At 51.9% G+C, this 21913-nt stretch overlaps 1 protein-coding gene across 2 annotated transcripts in view; it reads left to right on the forward strand.

The window, feature by feature from the left end:
* The first annotated feature begins 1660 nt into the window (after nucleotides 1–1660).
* The window catches only part of LOC140065136 (uncharacterized), a 68651-nt gene continuing 48398 nt past the window's right edge, over nucleotides 1661–21913 (forward strand). The window contains exons 1-2 of one of the 2 annotated variants that reach the window (XM_072112669.1): nucleotides 1661–1730; nucleotides 18762–18844. In XM_072112669.1, coding sequence (XP_071968770.1) covers nucleotides 18815–18844 — 30 coding nt within the window. In that variant the 5' untranslated portion in view covers nucleotides 1661–1730; nucleotides 18762–18814. The remainder of the gene's footprint in view (nucleotides 1731–18761; nucleotides 18845–21913) is intronic. The other variant, XM_072112668.1, reaches the window with a different exon arrangement.

Here is a 21913-nt window from a genome sequence, read left to right on the forward strand (position 1 = left end):
GTAATGCGGATGTGTAATGCGGATGTGTAATGCGGATGTGCAATGCGGATGTGTAATGCGGATGTGTAATGCGGATGTGCAATGCGGATGTGTAATGCGGATGTGCAATGCGGATGTGTAATGCGGATGTGCAATGCGGATGTGTAATGCGGATGTGTAATGCGGATGTGCAATGATGTGTAATGCGGATGTGTAATGTAGATGTGTAATGCGGATGTGTAATGCGGATGTGTAATGCAGCTGTGTAATGCGGATGTGTAATGCGGATGTGCAATGATGTGTAATGCGGATGTGTAATGCGGATGTGTAATGCGGATGTGCAATGATGTGTAATGCGGATGTGTAATGCAGCTGTGTAATGCGGATGTGTAATGCGGATGTGTAATGCGGATGTGTAATGCGGCTGTGTAATGCGGATGTGTAATGCGGATGTGTAATGCGGATGTGTAATGCGGATGTGTAATGCAGCTGTGTAATGCGGATGTGTAATGCGGATGTGTAATGCGGATGTGCAATGCGGATGTGTAATGCGGATGTGTAATGCCGATGTGCAATGCGGATGTGTAATGTGGATGTGTAATGCGGATGTGTAATGCTGATGTGTAATGCGGATGTGCAATGCGGATGTGTAATGTGGATGTGTAATGCGGATGTGTAATGCAGATGTGTAATGCAGATGTGTAATGCAGATGTGTAATGCAGATGTGTAATGCTGATGTGTAATGTGGATGTGTAATGCGCATGTGTAATGCGGATGTGTAATGCGGATGTGTAATGCGGATGTGTAATGCGGATGTGTAATGCGGATGTGCAATGCGGATGTGTAATGCGGATGTGTAATGCCGATGTGCAATGCGGATGTGTAATGCGGATGTGTAATGCCGATGTGTAATGCAGATGTGTAATGCTGATGTGTAATGCGGATGTGCAATGCGGATGTGTAATGTGGATGTGTAATGCGGATGTGCAATGATGTGTAATGCGGATGTGTAATGCAGATGTGTAATGCGGATGTGTAATGCGGATGTGTAATGCAGCTGTGTAATGCGGATGTGTAATGCGGATGTTCAATGCGGATGTGTAATGCGGATGTGTAATGCGGATGTGCAATGATGTGTAATGCGGATGTGTAATGCGGATGTGTAATGCGGATGTGTAATGCGGATGTGTAATGCGGATGTGTAATGCAGCTGTGTAATGCGGATGTGTAATGCGGATGTGCAATGCGGCTGTGTAATGCGGCTGTGTAATGCGGCTGTGTAATGCGGATGTGTAATGCGGATGTGTAATGCGTCTGTGTAATGCGGATGTGTAATGCGGATGTGTAATGCGGATGTGTAATGCGGATGTGTAATGCCGATGTGTAATGCGGATGTGCAATGCGGATGTGTAATGAAGATGTAATGGGCTTCTGTAACCTGTCTTTAGTGATAATGAGGTCCCTGGTGACGGGTTCCCTTTAAGGTGGCGGCTAAAGTTGTAAAGTTATTCCCTATCTACAGAATAACAGAGTTTGGCTTCTTTCCCCTAGTAAGATATGTAAGATGTGAGGAATAATACTAGCGCTGTGTATATGGTGTACAGTGACTCTCCTCCACAGCACAGCCTGGAGACTGACTCCTCCCACTCACGTGACTGATCACATGGTCATGACATCATCACAGGTCCTTTACACACTAGAATTTGGCATCTCTGTGTATTATACGGTGATGGCACTGCCCGGGGAGGAGGTATGTGCGGTATCTGTCGGGGCTCCCGTGCGGTACCTGTCGGGGCTCCCGTGCGGTACCTGTCGGGGCTCCCGTGCGGTACCTGTCGGGGCTCCCGTGCGGTACCTGTCGGGGCTCCCGTGCGGTACCTGTCGGGGCTCCCGTGCGGTTAGATAGTAAGAGAATGTGAGAAATTACCGGGCGCAGTACTAAGGCATCTCTGACGCTCTCGTACACTGTCTATTAGAGTGCTAGACATAGCCGAGCCATGTCCAGTAACTTCTCACTCTCTCATACACAATAAATGGAGCAGCAGGACACTGACTCAACCTGCTACTCTGCTAAGGAAACTGTTCTCATAGGTGAAGGGATCCCATCAGTCAGACCCTCGCCAGTCACACTGTTATCCCCTATCCTGTGGAGAAGAAATAATAATATAACATAATAAACTCCCCTCTGAGGTTACCCAATGATTTTACACCAAAATTTCCGGGAAAAGCTAAAAAAGCAGATGAGGTTGAAATAGACGCAGGTCCATCAATTTCAACCTATTGGAGTAAACTAATGTTTTTTTTCTCCATAACCCATGAGACTTTTATACTCAAGAAAGGCGTCCAGGCCTCTCCTGAACATGTACAAAGCATCCGCCATATCAACCTCCTGCGGGAGGGAGGTCCAAAGTCTCACTGCTCTTACAGTAATGACTCCCTGTCTATGGTGATGGTAGAACCTCCTCTCCTCTAGATGTAGAGGATGTCCCCTGTCTAGGGTGATGGTAGAACCTCCTCTCCTCTAGGTGTAGAGGATGCCCCCTGTCTATGGTGATGGTAGAACCTCCTCTCCTCTAGGTGTAGAGGATGCCCCCCTGTCTATGGTGATAGTAGAGCCTCCTCTCCTCTAGGTGTAGAGGATGCCTCCTGTCTTTGGTGATGGTAGAACCTCCTCTCCTCTAGGTGTAGAGGATGCCCCCCTGTCTATGGTGATAGTAGAGCCTCCTCTCCTCTAGGTGTAGAGGATGCCTCCTGTCTATGGTGATGGTAGAACCTCCTCTCCTCTAGGTGTAGAGGATGCCCCCTGTCTATGGTGATGGTAGAACCTCCTCTCCTCTAGGTGTAGAGGATGCCCCCTGTCTTTGGTGATGGTAGAACCTCCTCTTCTCTAGGTGTAGAGGATGCCCCCTGTCTATGGTGATAGTAGAGCCTCCTCTCCTCTAGGTGTAGAGGATGCCTCCTGTCTTTGGTGATGGTAGAACCTCCTCTCCTCTAGGTGTAGAGGATGCCCCCCTGTCTATGGTGATAGTAGAGCCTCCTCTCCTCTAGGTGTAGAGGATGCCTCCTGTCTATGGTGATGGTAGAACCTCCTCTCCTCTAGGTGTAGAGGATGCCCCCTGTCTATGGTGATGGTAGAACCTCCTCTCCTCTAGGTGTAGAGGATGCCCCCTGTCTTTGGTGATGGTAGAACCTCCTCTTCTCTAGGTGTAGAGGATGCCCCCTGTCTATGGTGATGGTAGAACCTCCTCTCCTCTAGGTGTAGAGGATGCCTCCTGTCTATGGTGATGGTAGAACCTCCTCTCCTCTAGATGTAGAGGATGCCCCCTGTCTATGGTGATGGTAGAACCTCCTCTCCTCTAGGTGTAGAGGATGTCCCCTGTCTATGGTGATGGTAGAACCTCCTCTCCTCTAGGTGTAGAGGATGGCCCCTGTCTATGGTGATGGTAGAACCTCCTCTCCTCTAGGTGTAGAGGATGTCCCCTGTCTATGGTGATGGTAGAGCCTCCTATCCTCTAGGTGTAGAGGATGCCCCCTGTCTATGGTGATCGTAGAACCTCCTCTCCTCTAGGTGTAGAGGATGCCCCCTGTCTATGGTGATGGTAGAGCCTCCTATCCTCTAGGTGTAGAGGATGCCCCCTGTCTATGGTGATGGTAGATCCTCCTCTCCTCTAGGTGTAGAGGATGCCCCCTGTCTATGGTGATGGTAGAACCTCCTCTCCTCTAGGTGTAGAGCATGCCCCCTGTCTATGGTGATGGTAGAGCCTCCTCTCCTCTAGGTGTAGAGGATGCCCCCTGTCTATGGTGATGGTAGAGCCTCCTATCCTCTAGGTGTAGAGGATGCCCCCTGTCTATGGTGATGGTAGAACCTCCTCTCCTCTAGGTGTAGAGGATGCCCCCTGTCTATGGTGATGGTAGAGCCTCCTATCCTCTAGGTGTAGAGGATGCCCCCTGTCTATGGTGATGGTAGAACCTCCTCTCCTCTAGGTGTAGAGGATGCCCCCTGTCTATGGTGATGGTAGAACCTCCTCTCCTCTAGGTGTAGAGGATGCCTCCTGTCTATGGTGATGGTAGAACCTCCTCTCCTCTAGGTGTAGAGGATGTCCCCTGTCTATGGTGATGGTAGAACCTCCTCTCCTCTAGGTGTAGAGGATGTCCCCTGTCTATGGTGATGGTAGCACCTCCTCTCCTCTAGGTGTAGAGGATGCCCCCTGTCTATGGTAATGGTAGAACCTCCTCTCCTCTAGGTGTAGAGGATGCTCCCTGTCTATGGTAATGGTAGAACCTCCTCTCCTCTAGGTGTAGAGGATGCCCCCTGTCTATGGTGATGGTAGAACCTCCTCTCCTCTAGGTGTAGAGGATGTCCCGTTTATGGCGATGGTAGAAGCGCCTCTCCTCTAGGTGTAGAGAATGTCCCCTGTCTATGGCGATAGTAGAACCTCCTCTCCTCTAGGTGTAGAGGATGCCCCCTGTCTATGGTGATGGTAGAACCTCCTCTCCTCTAGGTGTAGAGGATGCCCCCTGTCTATGGTGATGGTAGAACCTCCTCTCCTCTAGGTGTAGAGGATGCCCCCTGTCTATGGTGATGGTAGAACCTCCTCTCCTCTAGGTGTAGAGGATGCCCCCTGTCTATGGTGATGGTAGAACCTCCTCTCCTCTAGGTGTAGAGGATGCCCCATGTCTATGGTGATGGTAGAACCTCCTCTCCTCTAGGTGTAGAGGATACCCCATGTCTATGGTCATGGTAGAACCTCCTCTCCTCTATGTGTAGAGGATGCCCCCTGTCTATGGTGATGGTAGAACCTCCTCTCCTCTAGGTGTAGAGGATACCCCATGTCTATGGTGATGGTAGAACCTCCTCTCCTCTATGTGTAGAGGATGCCCCATGTCTATGGTGATGGTAGAACCTCCTCTCCTCTAGGTGTAGAGGATGCCCCCTGTCTATGGTGATGGTAGAACCTCCTCTCCTCTAGATGTAGAGGATGCCCCTTGTCAATGGTGATGGCAGAACCTCCTCTCCTCCAAGTGTAGAGGATGCCCCCTGTCTATGGTGATGGCAGAACCTCCTCTAGGTGTAGACGATGTCCCCTGTCTATGGTGATGGTAGAACCTCCTCTCCTCTAGGTGTAGAGGATGCCTCCTGTCTATGGTGATGGTAGAACCTCCTCACATCTAGGTGTAGAGGATGTCCCCTTTCTATGGTGATGGTAGAACCTCCTCTCCTCTAGGTGTAGAGGATGCCTCCTGTCTATGGTGATGGTAGAACCTCCTCTCCTCTAGGTGTAGAGGATGCCCCCTGTCTATGGTGATGGTAGAACCCCCTCTCCTCTAGGTGTAGAGGATGTCCCCTTTCTATGGTGATGGTAGAACCTCCTCTCCTCTAGGTGTAGAGGATGCCCCCTGTCTATGGTGATGGTAGAACCTCCTCTCCTCTAGGTGTAGAGGATGCCCCCTGTCTATGGTGATGGTAGAACCTCCTCTCCTCTAGGTGTAGAGGATGCCCCCTGTCTATGGTGATGGTAGAACCTCCTCTCCTCCAGGTGTAGAGGATACCCCATGTCTATGGTGATGGTAGAACCTCCTCTCCTCTATGTGTAGAGGATGCCCCATGTCTATGGTGATGGTAGAACCTCCTCTCCTCTAGGTGTAGAGGATGCCCCCTGTCTATGGTGATGGTAGAACCACCTCTCCTCTAGGTGTAGAGGATGCCTCCTGTCTATGGTGATGGTAGAACCTCCTCTCCTCTAGGTGTAGAGGATACCCCATGTCTATGGTGATGGTAGAACCTCCTCTCCTCTATGTGTAGAGGATGCCCCATGTCTATGGTGATGGTAGAACCTCCTCACCTCTAGGTGTAGACGATGTCCCCTGTCTATGGTGATGGTAGAACCTCCTCTCCTCCAAGTGTAGAGGATGCCCCCTGTCTATGGTGATGGCAGAACCTCCTCTAGGTGTAGAGAATGTCCCCTGTCTATGGTGATGGTAGAACCTCCTCTCCTCTAGGTGTAGAGGATGCCCCCTGTCTATGGTGATGGTAGAACCTCCTCTCCTCTAGATGTAGAGGATGCCCCTTGTCAATGGTGATGGCAGAACCTCCTCTCCTCCAAGTGTAGAGGATGCCCCCTGTCTATGGTGATGGCAGAACCTCCTCTAGGTGTAGAGAATGTCCCCTGTCTAAGGTGATGGTAGAACCTCCTCTCCTCTAGGTGTAGAGGATGCCCCCTGTCTATGGTGATGGTAGAACCTCCTCTCCTCTAGGTGTAGAGGATGCCCCCTGTCTATGGTGATGGTAGAACCTCCTCACCTCTGGGTGTAGAGGATGTCCCCTGTCTATGGTGATGGTAGGGCCTCCTCTCCTCTAGGTGTAGAGGATGCTCCCTGTCTAGGGTGATGGTAGAACCTCCTCTCCTCTATGTGTGGAGGATGCCCCCTGTCTATGGTGATGGTAGAACCTCCTCTCCTCTATGTGTGGAGGATGCCCCCTGTCTATGGTGATGGTAGAACCTCCTCTCCTCTAGGTGTAGAGGATGTCCCCTGTCTATGGTGATGGTAGAACCCCTCTCCTCTAGGTGTAGAGGATGCCCCCTGTCTATGGTGATGGTAGAACCCCCTCTCCTCTAGGCGCAGAGGATGCCTCCTGTCTATGGTGATGGTGGAACCTCCTCTCCTCTATATGTAGAGGATGCCCCCTGTCTATGGTGATGGTGGAACCTCCTCTCCTCTAGGTGTAGAGGATGCCCCTGTCTATGGTGATGGTAGGACCTCCTCTCCTCTAGGTGTAGAGAATGCCCCCAGTCTATGGTGATGGTAGAACCTCCTCTCCTCTAGGTGTAGAGGATGCTCCCTGTCTATGGTGATGGTAGAATCTCCTCTCCTCTAGGTGTAGAGGATGCCCCCTGTCTAGGGTGATGGTAGAACCTCCTCTCCTCTATGTGTGGAGGATGCCCCCTGTCTATGGTGATGGTAGAACCTCCTCTCCTCTATGTGTGGAGGATGTCCCCTGTCTATGGTGATGGTAGAACCTCCTCTCCTCTAGGTGTAGAGGATGCCCCCTGTCTATGGTGATGGTAGAGCCTCCTCTCCTCTAGGTGTAGAGGATGCCCCCTGTCTATGGTGATGGTAGAACCGCCTCTCCTCTAGGTGAAGAGGATGTCCCCTGTCTATGGTGATGGTAGAACCGCCTCTCCTCTAGGTGAAGAGGATGTCCCCTGTCTATGGTGATGGTAGAACCTCCTCTCCTCTAGGTGTAGAGGATGCTCCCTGTCTATGGTGATGGTAGAATCTCCTCTCCTCTAGGTGTAGAGGATGCCCCCTGTCTATGGTGATGGTAGAACCTCCTCTCCTCTAGGTGTAGAGGATGCCCCCTGTCTATGGTGATGATAGAACCTCCTCTCCTCTTGGTGTAAAGGATGCCCCCTGTCTATGGTGATGGTAGAACCTCCTCTCCTCTAGGTGTAGAGGATGCCCCCTGTCTATGGTGATGGTAGAACCTCCTCTCCTCTTGGTGTAGAGGATGCCCCCTGTCTATGGTGATGATAGAACCTCCTCTCCTCTAGGTGTAGAGGATGTATCCTGTCTATGGGGATAGTAGAACCTCCTCTCCTCTAGGTGTAAAGGATGCCCCCTGTCTATGGTGATGGTAGAACCTCCTCTCCTCTAGGTGTAGAGGATGCCCCTGTCTATGGTGATGGTAAGACCTCCTCTCCTCTAGGTGTAGAGGATGCCCCCTATCTATGGTGATGGTAGAACCTCCTCTTCTCTAGGTGTAGAGGATGCCCCCTGTCTATGGTGATGGTAGAACCTCCTCTCCTCTAGGTGTAGAGGATGCCCCCTGTCTATGGTGATGGTAGAACCTCCTCTCCTCTAGGTGTAGAGGATGCCCCTTGTCAATGGTGATGGTAGAACCTCCTCTCCTCTAGGTGTAGAGGATGTATCCTGTCTATGGGGATGGTAGATCCTCCTCTCCTCTAGGTGTAGAGGATGCCCCCTGTCTATGGTGATGGTAGAACCTCCTCTCCTCTATGTGTAAAGGATGCCCCCTGTCTATGGTGATGGTAGAACCGCCTCTCCTCTAGGTGTAGAGGATGCCCCCTGTCTATAGTGATGGTAGAACCTCCTCTCCTCTAGGTGTAGAGGATGCCCCCTGTCTATGGTGATGCTAGAACCTCCTCTCCTCTAGGTGTAGAGGATTCCCCCTGTCTATGGTGATGATAGAACCTCCTCTCCTCTTGGTGTAGAGGATGCCCCCAGTCTATGGTGATGGTAGAATTTCCTCTCCTCTAGGTGTAGAGCATGCCCCCAGTCTATGGTGATGGTAGAACCTCCTCTCCTCTAGGTGTAGAGGATGCCCCTTGTCAATGGTGATGGTAGAACCTCCTCTCCTCTAGGTGTAGAGGATGTATCCTGTCTATGGGGATGGTAGAACCTCCTCTCCTCTAGGTGTAGAGGATGCCCCCTGTCTATGGTGATGGTAGAACCTCCTCTCCTCTATGTGTAAAGGATGCCCTCAGTCTATGGTGATGGTAGAACCTCCTCTCCTCTAGGTGTAGAGCATGCCCCCAGTCTATGGTGATGGTAGAACCTCCTCTCCTCTAGGTGTAGAGCATGCCCCTTGTCAATGGTGATGGTAGAACCTTCTCTCCTCTAGGTGTAGAGGATGTATCCTGTCTATGGGGATAGTAGAACCTCCTCTCCTCTAGGTGTAAAGGATGCCCCCTGTCTATGGTGATGGTAGAACCTCCTCTCCTCTTGGTGTAGAGGATGCACCCTGTCTATGCTGATGGTAGAACCTCCTCTCCTCTAGGTGTAGAGGATGCCCCCTATCTATGGTGATGGTAGAACCTCCTCTTCTCTAGGTATAGAGGATGCCCCCTGTCTATGGTGATGGTAGAACCTCCTCTCCTCTAGGTGTAGAGGATGCCCCCTGTCTATGGTGATGGTAGAACCTCCTCTCCTCTAGGTGTAGAGGATGCCCCCTGTCTATGGTGATGGTAGAACCTCCTCTCCTCTAGGTGTAGAGGATGCCCCTTGTCAATGGTGATGGTAGAACCTCCTCTCCTCTAGGTGTAGAGGATGTATCCTGTCTATGGGGATGGTAGATCCTCCTCTCCTCTAGGTGTAGAGGATGCCCCCTGTCTATGGTGATGGTAGAACCTCCTCTCCTCTATGTGTAAAGGATGCCCCCTGTCTATGGTGATGGTAGAACCGCCTCTCCTCTATGTGTAAAGGATGCCCCCTGTCTATGGTGATGGTAGAACCGCCTCTCCTCTAGGTGTAGAGGATTCCCCCTGTCTATAGTGATGGTAGAACCTCCTCTCCTCTAGGTGTAGAGGATGCCCCCTGTCTATGGTGATGCTAGAACCTCCTCTCCTCTAGGTGTAGAGGATGCCCCCTGTCTATGGTGATGGTAGAACCGCCTCTCCTCTAGGTGTAGAGGATGCCCCCTGTCTATAGTTATGGTAGAACCTCCTCTCCTCTAGGTGTAGAGGATGCCCCCTGTCTATGGTGATGCTAGAACCTCCTCTGCTCTAGGTGTAGAGGATGCCCCCTGTCTATGGGGATGGTAGAACCTCCTCTGCTCTAGGTGTAGAGGATGCCCCCAGTCTATGGTGATGGTAGAATCTCCTCTCCTCTAGGTGTAGAGGATGCCCCCTGTCTATGGTGATGGTAGAACCTCCTCTCCTCTAGGTGTAGAGGATGCCCCCTGTCTATGGTGATGATAGAACCTCCTCTCCTCTTGGTGTAAAGGATGCCCCCTGTCTATGGTGATGGTAGAACCTCCTCTCCTCTAGGTGTAGAGGATGCCCCCTGTCTATGGTGATGGTAGAACCTCCTCTCCTCTTGGTGTAGAGGATGCCCCCTGTCTATGGTGATGATAGAACCTCCTCTCCTCTAGGTGTAGAGGATGTATCCTGTCTATGGGGATAGTAGAACCTCCTCTCCTCTAGGTGTAAAGGATGCCCCCTGTCTATGGTGATGGTAGAACCTCCTCTCCTCTAGGTGTAGAGGATGCCCCTGTCTATGGTGATGGTAAGACCTCCTCTCCTCTAGGTGTAGAGGATGCCCCCTATCTATGGTGATGGTAGAACCTCCTCTTCTCTAGGTGTAGAGGATGCCCCCTGTCTATGGTGATGGTAGAACCTCCTCTCCTCTAGGTGTAGAGGATGCCCCCTGTCTATGGTGATGGTAGAACCTCCTCTCCTCTAGGTGTAGAGGATGCCCCTTGTCAATGGTGATGGTAGAACCTCCTCTCCTCTAGGTGTAGAGGATGTATCCTGTCTATGGGGATGGTAGATCCTCCTCTCCTCTAGGTGTAGAGGATGCCCCCTGTCTATGGTGATGGTAGAACCTCCTCTCCTCTATGTGTAAAGGATGCCCCCTGTCTATGGTGATGGTAGAACCTCCTCTCCTCTAGGTGTAGAGGATGCCCCCTGTCTATGGTGATGGTAGAGCCTCCTCTCCTCTAGGTGTAGAGGATGCCCCCTGTCTATGGTGATGGTAGAACCGCCTCTCCTCTAGGTGAAGAGGATGTCCCCTGTCTATGGTGATGGTAGAACCGCCTCTCCTCTAGGTGAAGAGGATGTCCCCTGTCTATGGTGATGGTAGAACCTCCTCTCCTCTAGGTGTAGAGGATGCTCCCTGTCTATGGTGATGGTAGAATCTCCTCTCCTCTAGGTGTAGAGGATGCCCCCTGTCTATGGTGATGGTAGAACCTCCTCTCCTCTAGGTGTAGAGGATGCCCCCTGTCTATGGTGATGGTAGAGCCTCCTCTCCTCTAGGTGTAGAGGATGCCCCCTGTCTATGGTGATGGTAGAACCGCCTCTCCTCTAGGTGAAGAGGATGTCCCCTGTCTATGGTGATGGTAGAACCGCCTCTCCTCTAGGTGAAGAGGATGTCCCCTGTCTATGGTGATGGTAGAACCTCCTCTCCTCTAGGTGTAGAGGATGCTCCCTGTCTATGGTGATGGTAGAATCTCCTCTCCTCTAGGTGTAGAGGATGCCCCCTGTCTATGGTGATGGTAGAACCTCCTCTCCTCTAGGTGTAGAGGATGCCCCCTGTCTATGGTGATGATAGAACCTCCTCTCCTCTTGGTGTAAAGGATGCCCCCTGTCTATGGTGATGGTAGAACCTCCTCTCCTCTAGGTGTAGAGGATGCCCCCTGTCTATGGTGATGGTAGAACCTCCTCTCCTCTTGGTGTAGAGGATGCCCCCTGTCTATGGTGATGATAGAACCTCCTCTCCTCTAGGTGTAGAGGATGTATCCTGTCTATGGGGATAGTAGAACCTCCTCTCCTCTAGGTGTAAAGGATGCTCCCTGTCTATGGTGATGGTAGAACCTCCTCTCCTCTAGGTGTAGAGGATGCCCCTGTCTATGGTGATGGTAAGACCTCCTCTCCTCTAGGTGTAGAGGATGCCCCCTATCTATGGTGATGGTAGAACCTCCTCTTCTCTAGGTGTAGAGGATGCCCCCTGTCTATGGTGATGGTAGAACCTCCTCTCCTCTAGGTGTAGAGGATGCCCCCTGTCTATGGTGATGGTAGAACCTCCTCTCCTCTAGGTGTAGAGGATGCCCCTTGTCAATGGTGATGGTAGAACCTCCTCTCCTCTAGGTGTAGAGGATGTATCCTGTCTATGGGGATGGTAGATCCTCCTCTCCTCTAGGTGTAGAGGATGCCCCCTGTCTATGGTGATGGTAGAACCTCCTCTCCTCTATGTGTAAAGGATGCCCCCTGTCTATGGTGATGGTAGAACCGCCTCTCCTCTAGGTGTAGAGGATGCCCCCTGTCTATAGTGATGGTAGAACCTCCTCTCCTCTAGGTGTAGAGGATGCCCCCTGTCTATGGTGATGCTAGAACCTCCTCTCCTCTAGGTGTAGAGGATTCCCCCTGTCTATGGTGATGATAGAACCTCCTCTCCTCTTGGTGTAGAGGATGCCCCCAGTCTATGGTGATGGTAGAATTTCCTCTCCTCTAGGTGTAGAGCATGCCCCCAGTCTATGGTGATGGTAGAACCTCCTCTCCTCTAGGTGTAGAGGATGCCCCTTGTCAATGGTGATGGTAGAACCTCCTCTCCTCTAGGTGTAGAGGATGTATCCTGTCTATGGGGATGGTAGAACCTCCTCTCCTCTAGGTGTAGAGGATGCCCCCTGTCTATGGTGATGGTAGAACCTCCTCTCCTCTATGTGTAAAGGATGCCCTCAGTCTATGGTGATGGTAGAACCTCCTCTCCTCTAGGTGTAGAGCATGCCCCCAGTCTATGGTGATGGTAGAACCTCCTCTCCTCTAGGTGTAGAGCATGCCCCTTGTCAATGGTGATGGTAGAACCTTCTCTCCTCTAGGTGTAGAGGATGTATCCTGTCTATGGGGATAGTAGAACCTCCTCTCCTCTAGGTGTAAAGGATGCCCCCTGTCTATGGTGATGGTAGAACCTCCTCTCCTCTTGGTGTAGAGGATGCACCCTGTCTATGCTGATGGTAGAACCTCCTCTCCTCTAGGTGTAGAGGATGCCCCCTATCTATGGTGATGGTAGAACCTCCTCTTCTCTAGGTATAGAGGATGCCCCCTGTCTATGGTGATGGTAGAACCTCCTCTCCTCTAGGTGTAGAGGATGCCCCCTGTCTATGGTGATGGTAGAACCTCCTCTCCTCTAGGTGTAGAGGATGCCCCCTGTCTATGGTGATGGTAGAACCTCCTCTCCTCTAGGTGTAGAGGATGCCCCTTGTCAATGGTGATGGTAGAACCTCCTCTCCTCTAGGTGTAGAGGATGTATCCTGTCTATGGGGATGGTAGATCCTCCTCTCCTCTAGGTGTAGAGGATGCCCCCTGTCTATGGTGATGGTAGAACCTCCTCTCCTCTATGTGTAAAGGATGCCCCCTGTCTATGGTGATGGTAGAACCGCCTCTCCTCTATGTGTAAAGGATGCCCCCTGTCTATGGTGATGGTAGAACCGCCTCTCCTCTAGGTGTAGAGGATTCCCCCTGTCTATAGTGATGGTAGAACCTCCTCTCCTCTAGGTGTAGAGGATGCCCCCTGTCTATGGTGATGCTAGAACCTCCTCTCCTCTAGGTGTAGAGGATGCCCCCTGTCTATGGTGATGGTAGAACCGCCTCTCCTCTAGGTGTAGAGGATGCCCCCTGTCTATAGTGATGGTAGAACCTCCTCTCCTCTAGGTGTAGAGGATGCCCCCTGTCTATGGTGATGCTAGAACCTCCTCTGCTCTAGGTGTAGAGGATGCCCCCTGTCTATGGGGATGGTAGAACCTCCTCTGCTCTAGGTGTAGAGGATGCCCCCAGTCTATGGTGATGGTAGAATCTCCTCTCCTCTAGGTGTAGAGGATGCCCCCTGTCTATGGTGATGGTAGAACCTCCTCTCCTCTAGGTGTAGAGGATGCCCCCTGTCTATGGTGATGATAGAACCTCCTCTCCTCTTGGTGTAAAGGATGCCCCCTGTCTATGGTGATGGTAGAACCTCCTCTCCTCTAGGTGTAGAGGATGCCCCCTGTCTATGGTGATGGTAGAACCTCCTCTCCTCTTGGTGTAGAGGATGCCCCCTGTCTATGGTGATGATAGAACCTCCTCTCCTCTAGGTGTAGAGGATGTATCCTGTCTATGGGGATAGTAGAACCTCCTCTCCTCTAGGTGTAAAGGATGCCCCCTGTCTATGGTGATGGTAGAACCTCCTCTCCTCTAGGTGTAGAGGATGCCCCTGTCTATGGTGATGGTAAGACCTCCTCTCCTCTAGGTGTAGAGGATGCCCCCTATCTATGGTGATGGTAGAACCTCCTCTTCTCTAGGTGTAGAGGATGCCCCCTGTCTATGGTGATGGTAGAACCTCCTCTCCTCTAGGTGTAGAGGATGCCCCCTGTCTATGGTGATGGTAGAACCTCCTCTCCTCTAGGTGTAGAGGATGCCCCTTGTCAATGGTGATGGTAGAACCTCCTCTCCTCTAGGTGTAGAGGATGTATCCTGTCTATGGGGATGGTAGATCCTCCTCTCCTCTAGGTGTAGAGGATGCCCCCTGTCTATGGTGATGGTAGAACCTCCTCTCCTCTATGTGTAAAGGATGCCCCCTGTCTATGGTGATGGTAGAACCTCCTCTCCTCTAGGTGTAGAGGATGCCCCCTGTCTATGGTGATGGTAGAGCCTCCTCTCCTCTAGGTGTAGAGGATGCCCCCTGTCTATGGTGATGGTAGAACCGCCTCTCCTCTAGGTGAAGAGGATGTCCCCTGTCTATGGTGATGGTAGAACCGCCTCTCCTCTAGGTGAAGAGGATGTCCCCTGTCTATGGTGATGGTAGAACCTCCTCTCCTCTAGGTGTAGAGGATGCTCCCTGTCTATGGTGATGGTAGAATCTCCTCTCCTCTAGGTGTAGAGGATGCCCCCTGTCTATGGTGATGGTAGAACCTCCTCTCCTCTAGGTGTAGAGGATGCCCCCTGTCTATGGTGATGATAGAACCTCCTCTCCTCTTGGTGTAAAGGATGCCCCCTGTCTATGGTGATGGTAGAACCTCCTCTCCTCTAGGTGTAGAGGATGCCCCCTGTCTATGGTGATGGTAGAACCTCCTCTCCTCTTGGTGTAGAGGATGCCCCCTGTCTATGGTGATGATAGAACCTCCTCTCCTCTAGGTGTAGAGGATGTATCCTGTCTATGGGAATAGTAGAACCTCCTCTCCTCTAGGTGTAAAGGATGCTCCCTGTCTATGGTGATGGTAGAACCTCCTCTCCTCTAGGTGTAGAGGATGCCCCTGTCTATGGTGATGGTAAGACCTCCTCTCCTCTAGGTGTAGAGGATGCCCCCTATCTATGGTGATGGTAGAACCTCCTCTTCTCTAGGTGTAGAGGATGCCCCCTGTCTATGGTGATGGTAGAACCTCCTCTCCTCTAGGTGTAGAGGATGCCCCCTGTCTATGGTGATGGTAGAACCTCCTCTCCTCTAGGTGTAGAGGATGCCCCTTGTCAATGGTGATGGTAGAACCTCCTCTCCTCTAGGTGTAGAGGATGTATCCTGTCTATGGGGATGGTAGATCCTCCTCTCCTCTAGGTGTAGAGGATGCCCCCTGTCTATGGTGATGGTAGAACCTCCTCTCCTCTATGTGTAAAGGATGCCCCCTGTCTATGGTGATGGTAGAACCGCCTCTCCTCTAGGTGTAGAGGATGCCCCCTGTCTATAGTGATGGTAGAACCTCCTCTCCTCTAGGTGTAGAGGATGCCCCCTGTCTATGGTGATGCTAGAACCTCCTCTCCTCTAGGTGTAGAGGATTCCCCCTGTCTATGGTGATGATAGAACCTCCTCTCCTCTTGGTGTAGAGGATGCCCCCAGTCTATGGTGATGGTAGAATTTCCTCTCCTCTAGGTGTAGAGCATGCCCCCAGTCTATGGTGATGGTAGAACCTCCTCTCCTCTAGGTGTAGAGGATGCCCCTTGTCAATGGTGATGGTAGAACCTCCTCTCCTCTAGGTGTAGAGGATGTATCCTGTCTATGGGGATGGTAGAACCTCCTCTCCTCTAGGTGTAGAGGATGCCCCCTGTCTATGGTGATGGTAGAACCTCCTCTCCTCTATGTGTAAAGGATGCCCTCAGTCTATGGTGATGGTAGAACCTCCTCTCCTCTAGGTGTAGAGCATGCCCCCAGTCTATGGTGATGGTAGAACCTCCTCTCCTCTAGGTGTAGAGCATGCCCCTTGTCAATGGTGATGGTAGAACCTTCTCTCCTCTAGGTGTAGAGGATGTATCCTGTCTATGGGGATAGTAGAACCTCCTCTCCTCTAGGTGTAAAGGATGCCCCCTGTCTATGGTGATGGTAGAACCTCCTCTCCTCTTGGTGTAGAGGATGCACCCTGTCTATGCTGATGGTAGAACCTCCTCTCCTCTAGGTGTAGAGGATGCCCCCTATCTATGGTGATGGTAGAACCTCCTCTTCTCTAGGTATAGAGGATGCCCCCTGTCTATGGTGATGGTAGAACCTCCTCTCCTCTAGGTGTAGAGGATGCCCCCTGTCTATGGTGATGGTAGAACCTCCTCTCCTCTAGGTGTAGAGGATGCCCCCTGTCTATGGTGATGGTAGAACCTCCTCTCCTCTAGGTGTAGAGGATGCCCCTTGTCAATGGTGATGGTAGAACCTCCTCTCCTCTAGGTGTAGAGGATGTATCCTGTCTATGGGGATGGTAGATCCTCCTCTCCTCTAGGTGTAGAGGATGCCCCCTGTCTATGGTGATGCTAGAACCTCCTCTGCTCTAGGTGTAGAGGATGCCCCCTGTCTATGGGGATGGTAGAACCTCCTCTGCTCTAGGTGTAGAGGATGCCCCCAGTCTATGGTGATGGTAGAATCTCCTCTCCTCTAGGTGTAGAGGATGCCCCCTGTCTATGGTGATGGTAGAACCTCCTCTCCTCTAGGTGTAGAGGATGCCCCCTGTCTATGGTGATGATAGAACCTCCTCTCCTCTTGGTGTAAAGGATGCCCCCTGTCTATGGTGATGGTAGAACCTCCTCTCCTCTAGGTGTAGAGGATGCCCCCTGTCTATGGTGATGGTAGAACCTCCTCTCCTCTTGGTGTAGAGGATGCCCCCTGTCTATGGTGATGATAGAACCTCCTCTCCTCTAGGTGTAGAGGATGTATCCTGTCTATGGGGATAGTAGAACCTCCTCTCCTCTAGGTGTAAAGGATGCCCCCTGTCTATGGTGATGGTAGAACCTCCTCTCCTCTAGGTGTAGAGGATGCCCCTGTCTATGGTGATGGTAAGACCTCCTCTCCTCTAGGTGTAGAGGATGCCCCCTATCTATGGTGATGGTAGAACCTCCTCTTCTCTAGGTGTAGAGGATGCCCCCTGTCTATGGTGATGGTAGAACCTCCTCTCCTCTAGGTGTAGAGGATGCCCCCTGTCTATGGTGATGGTAGAACCTCCTCTCCTCTAGGTGTAGAGGATGCCCCTTGTCAATGGTGATGGTAGAACCTCCTCTCCTCTAGGTGTAGAGGATGTATCCTGTCTATGGGGATGGTAGATCCTCCTCTCCTCTAGGTGTAGAGGATGCCCCCTGTCTATGGTGATGGTAGAACCTCCTCTCCTCTATGTGTAAAGGATGCCCCCTGTCTATGGTGATGGTAGAACCGCCTCTCCTCTAGGTGTAGAGGATGCCCCCTGTCTATAGTGATGGTAGAACCTCCTCTCCTCTAGGTGTAGAGGATGCCCCCTGTCTATGGTGATGCTAGAACCTCCTCTCCTCTAGGTGTAGAGGATTCCCCCTGTCTATGGTGATGATAGAACCTCCTCTCCTCTTGGTGTAGAGGATGCCCCCAGTCTATGGTGATGGTAGAACCTCCTCTCCTCTAGGTGTAGAGCATGCCCCCAGTCTATGGTGATGGTAGAACCTCCTCTCCTCTAGGTGTAGAGGATGCCCCTTGTCAATGGTGATGGTAGAACCTCCTCTCCTCTAGGTGTAGAGGATGTATCCTGTCTATGGGGATGGTAGAACCTCCTCTCCTCTAGGTGTAGAGGATGCCCCCTGTCTATGGTGATGGTAGAACCTCCTCTCCTCTATGTGTAAAGGATGCCCTCAGTCTATGGTGATGGTAGAACCTCCTCTCCTCTAGGTGTAGAGCATGCCCCCAGTCTATGGTGATGGTAGAACCTCCTCTCCTCTAGGTGTAGAGCATGCCCCTTGTCAATGGTGATGGTAGAACCTTCTCTCCTCTAGGTGTAGAGGATGTATCCTGTCTATGGGGATAGTAGAACCTCCTCTCCTCTAGGTGTAAAGGATGCCCCCTGTCTATGGTGATGGTAGAACCTCCTCTCCTCTTGGTGTAGAGGATGCCCCCTGTCTATGGTGATGGTAGAACCTCCTCTCCTCTAGGTGTAGAGGATGCCCCCTATCTATGGTGATGGTAGAACCTCCTTTTCTCTAGGTATAGAGGATGCCCCCTGTCTATGGTGATGGTAGAACCTCCTCTCCTCTAGGTGTAGAGGATGCCCCCTGTCTATGGTGATGGTAGAACCGCCTCTCCTCTAGGTGTAGAGGATGCCCCCTGTCTATAGTGATGGTAGAACCTCCTCTCCTCTAGGTGTAGAGGATGCCCCCTGTCTATGGTGATGCTAGAACCTCCTCTGCTCTAGGTGTAGAGGATGCCCCCTGTCTATGGGGATGGTAGAACCTCCTCTGCTCTAGGTGTAGAGGATGCCCCCAGTCTATGGTGATGGTAGAACCTCCTCACCTCTAGGTGTAGAGGATGCCCCCTGTCTATGGTGATGGTAGAACCTCCTCTCCTCTAGGTGTAGAGCATGCCCCCTGTCTATGGTGATGGTAGAACCTCCTCTCCTCTAGGTGTAGAGCAGGGGTAGGGAACCTATGGCTCGGGAGCCAGATATGGCTCTTTTGTTGGCTGCATCTGGCTCTTTAATAGGCAGATCTTTAATAAATAGTGATGGCTGCTGTGTGTGTCTTAGGCTATATTCACACTGCCGTTGCCCGCCCGTACCGTAGCGTAGCGGGCAACGGCAGTGTACGGGGAGAGGAGGAGGAGGTGAGCGCAGCTCACCCCCGCCCCTCTCCATAGCAACCTATGGCGCACTGCGCCGTATTATGGGAAAAGATAGGACTTTTTCCCCACGTGCGGCACCGTACCGCTCCCGTAGGGTGCCGTGCGCCCATAGAAGTGTATGGGGGACGTATATCGGCCGTATATACATCGGCCGTATATACGTCCCCCATACGTTAGTGTGAATGTAGCCTTAGACTGATCACTGGACACAGGCAGCCATGTTACCACTGCCTACGTCCTTTGTACGACCCAGGTGCCATTGCCTCCATCGTCTAAGACTGGGTCAAAGAGAAGAGAGTGGGAGCTATGTGGAGCTGCTGGCTGCAGGGAGCGCTGGTAAGTGAAAATTTTCTTTTTTTTTTTGCTATGGCTACCTATATACTGGGAGTATGTGCTGTGGCTACCCATCTACTGGGGTATGTTCTGTGGCTACCCATCTACTGGGGTATGTGCTGTGGCTACCCATCTACTGGGGTATGTGCTGGGGCTACCTATATACTGGGAGAATGTGCTGTGGCTACCCATCTACTGGGAGTATGTGCTGTGGCTACCCATCTACTGGGAGTATGTGCTGTGGCTACCCATCTACTGGGGTATGTGCTGGGGCTTCCTATATACTGGGAGGCATGTGCTGTGGCTACCCATCTACTGGGGTATGTGCTGGGGCTTCCTATATACTTGGGGGCATGGGCTGTGACTACCCATCTACTGGGGTATGTGCTGGGGCTTCCTATATACTGGGAGGCATGTGCTGTGGCTACCCATCTACTGGGGTATGTGCTGGGGCTTCCTATATACTGGGAGGCATGTGCTGTGGCTACCCATCTACTGGGGTATGTGCTGGGGCTTCCTATATACTGGGAGGCATGTGCTGTGGCTACCTATCTATGGGTATCTATCTGGGAGGCATGTGGTGGGTGTCAGGATTTGGAGTAGTGAACCCCCTGGACCACCGTGGACAATGATGTAAGCAGACACCTGGGACCAGAATCTAAGTGGCACCTGGTCTTCAACGGAGCCCATCGCAAAGCAGGATGGTCTTGCTGCAGCGTGGTACCACCGGGTCGTTCTACAGACACGACTTGTCCACGGTGGCAGCCAAGGTCGAGGTACAGGATCACTAGGCAGTCTCATTGTCTGGAACAGGCAGGGGGTCAAGGCAGGCGGCAACAATGCATGGTCGGGGATGGAGCAAGAGGTCAGGGCTAGCAGCGAAGGAGCAGAATCAGTAACAGGTCCGGGGTCACAACGGGAGGTCAACACTTATGAAGGAAACACTGTGGAAAGCTTCCTCATAGGCATGAAGCACAAGATCCGACAGGGAATGCTGGGAGCCGCCGGTCTTTATAGGAACGCGGGAAGTGGGAAGTGCCAATCAGCGGCGCACTGGCCCTTTAAATTTGAGAGTGCCAGCGCGCGTGCGCTGGCCAGCCGGGGCGAGAGCCGGAAAGTGGTGAGTTGAATGAACTTGGAAATGTGCGGGGCCACAGAGAGGGACACGGGTGTGCCTGCGATCCGAGAAGTAGATCGCAAGGGCACCCGTGACACTGGGACTATCTATCTACTGGGGGGCATGCGCATATTGTACGGCTCTTACTGAATAACATTTTTAAATATGTGGCGTTCATGGCTCTCTCAGCCAAAAAGTTTCCTGACCCCTGGTGTAGAGGATGCCCCCTGTCTATGGTGATGGTAGCGCCATCTCTTCTCTAGGTGTAGAGGATGCCCCTTGTCAATGGTGATGGTAATACCTCCTCTTCTCTAGGTGTAGAGGATGCCCCCTGTCTAGGGTGATGGTAGAACCTCCTCTCCTCTAGGTGTAGAGGATGCCCCCTGTCTAGGGTGATGGTAGAACCTCCTCTCCTCTAGGTGTACAGGATGCCCCCTGTCTATGTTGATGGTAGAACCTCCTCTCCTCTAGGTGTAGAGGATGTCCCCTGTCTATGGTGATGGTAGAACCTCCTCTCCTCTAGGTGTAGAGGACGCCCCCTGTCTATGGTGATGGTAGAACCTCCTCTCCTCTAGGTGTAGATTATGTCCCCTGTCTATGCTGATGGTAGAACCTCCTCTCCTCTAGGTGTAGATTATGTCCCCTGTCTATGCTGATGGTAGAACCTTCTCTCCTCTAGGTGTAGAGGATGCCCCTTGTCAATGGTGATGGTAATACCTCCTCTCCTCTAGGTGTAGAGGATGCCCCCTGTCTATGGTGATGGTAGAACATCCTCTCCTCTATGTGTAAAGGATGCCCCCTGTCTATGGTGATGGTAGAACCTCCTCTCCTCTAGGTGTAGAGGATGCCCCCTGTCTATGCTGATGGTAGAACCTCCTCTCCTCTAGGTGTAGATTATGTCCCCTGTCTATGCTGATGGTAGAACCTTCTCTCCTCTAGGTGTAGAGGATGCCCCATGTCTATGGTGATGGTAGAACCTTCTCTCCTCTAGGTGTAGAGGATGCCCCCTGTCTATGGTGATGGTAGAACCTCTTCTCCTCTAGGTGTAGAGGATGCCCCCTGTCTATGGTGATGATAGAACCTCCTCTCCTCTAGGTGTAGAGGATGCCTCCTGTCTATGGTGACGGTATAATCTCTTCTCCTCTAGGTGTAGAGGATGCCCCCGTCTATGGTGACGGTATAATCTCCTCTCCTCTAGGTGTAGAGGATGCCCCCTGTCTATGGTGATGGTAGAACCTCTTCTCCTCTAGGTGTAGAGGATGTTCCCTGTCTATGGTGATGGTAGAACCACCTCCCCTCTAAGCGCAGAGGATGGCCCCTGTCTATGGTGATGGTAGAACCTCCTCTACTCTAGGTGTAGAGGATGTCCCCTGTCTATGGTGATGGTAGAACCTCCTTTCCTCTATGTGTAAAGGATGCCCCCTGTCTATGGTGATGGTAGAACCTCCTCTCCTCTAGGTGTAGAGGATGCCCCCTGTCTATGCTGGTGGTAGAACCTCCTCTTCTATAGGTGTAGAGGATGCCCCCTGTCTATGGTGATGGTAGCGCCATCTCTTCTCTAGGTGTAGAGGATGCCCCTTGTCAATGGTGATGGTAATACCTCCTCTCCTCTAGGTGTAGAGGATGTATCCTGTCTATGGGGATGGTAGAACCTCCTCTCCTCTAAGTGTAGAGGATGTCCCCTGTCTATGGTGATGGTAGAACCTCTTCTCCTCTAGGTGTAGAGGATGCCCCCTGGCTATGGTGATGGTAGAACCTCCTCTCCTCTAGGTGTAGAGCATGCCCCTTGTCAATGGTGATGGTAGAACCTCCTCTCCTCTAGGTGTAGAGGATGCCCCCTTTCTATGGTGATGGTAGAGCCTCCTCTCCTCTAGGTGTAGAGGATGCCCCCTGTCTATGGTGATGGTAGAACATCCTCTCCTCTATGTGTAGAGGATGCCCCCTGTCTATGGTGA

This window comes from Engystomops pustulosus, chromosome 6 (assembly GCF_040894005.1).
Source record: "Engystomops pustulosus chromosome 6, aEngPut4.maternal, whole genome shotgun sequence".
NCBI lineage: Eukaryota > Metazoa > Chordata > Amphibia > Anura > Leptodactylidae > Engystomops > Engystomops pustulosus.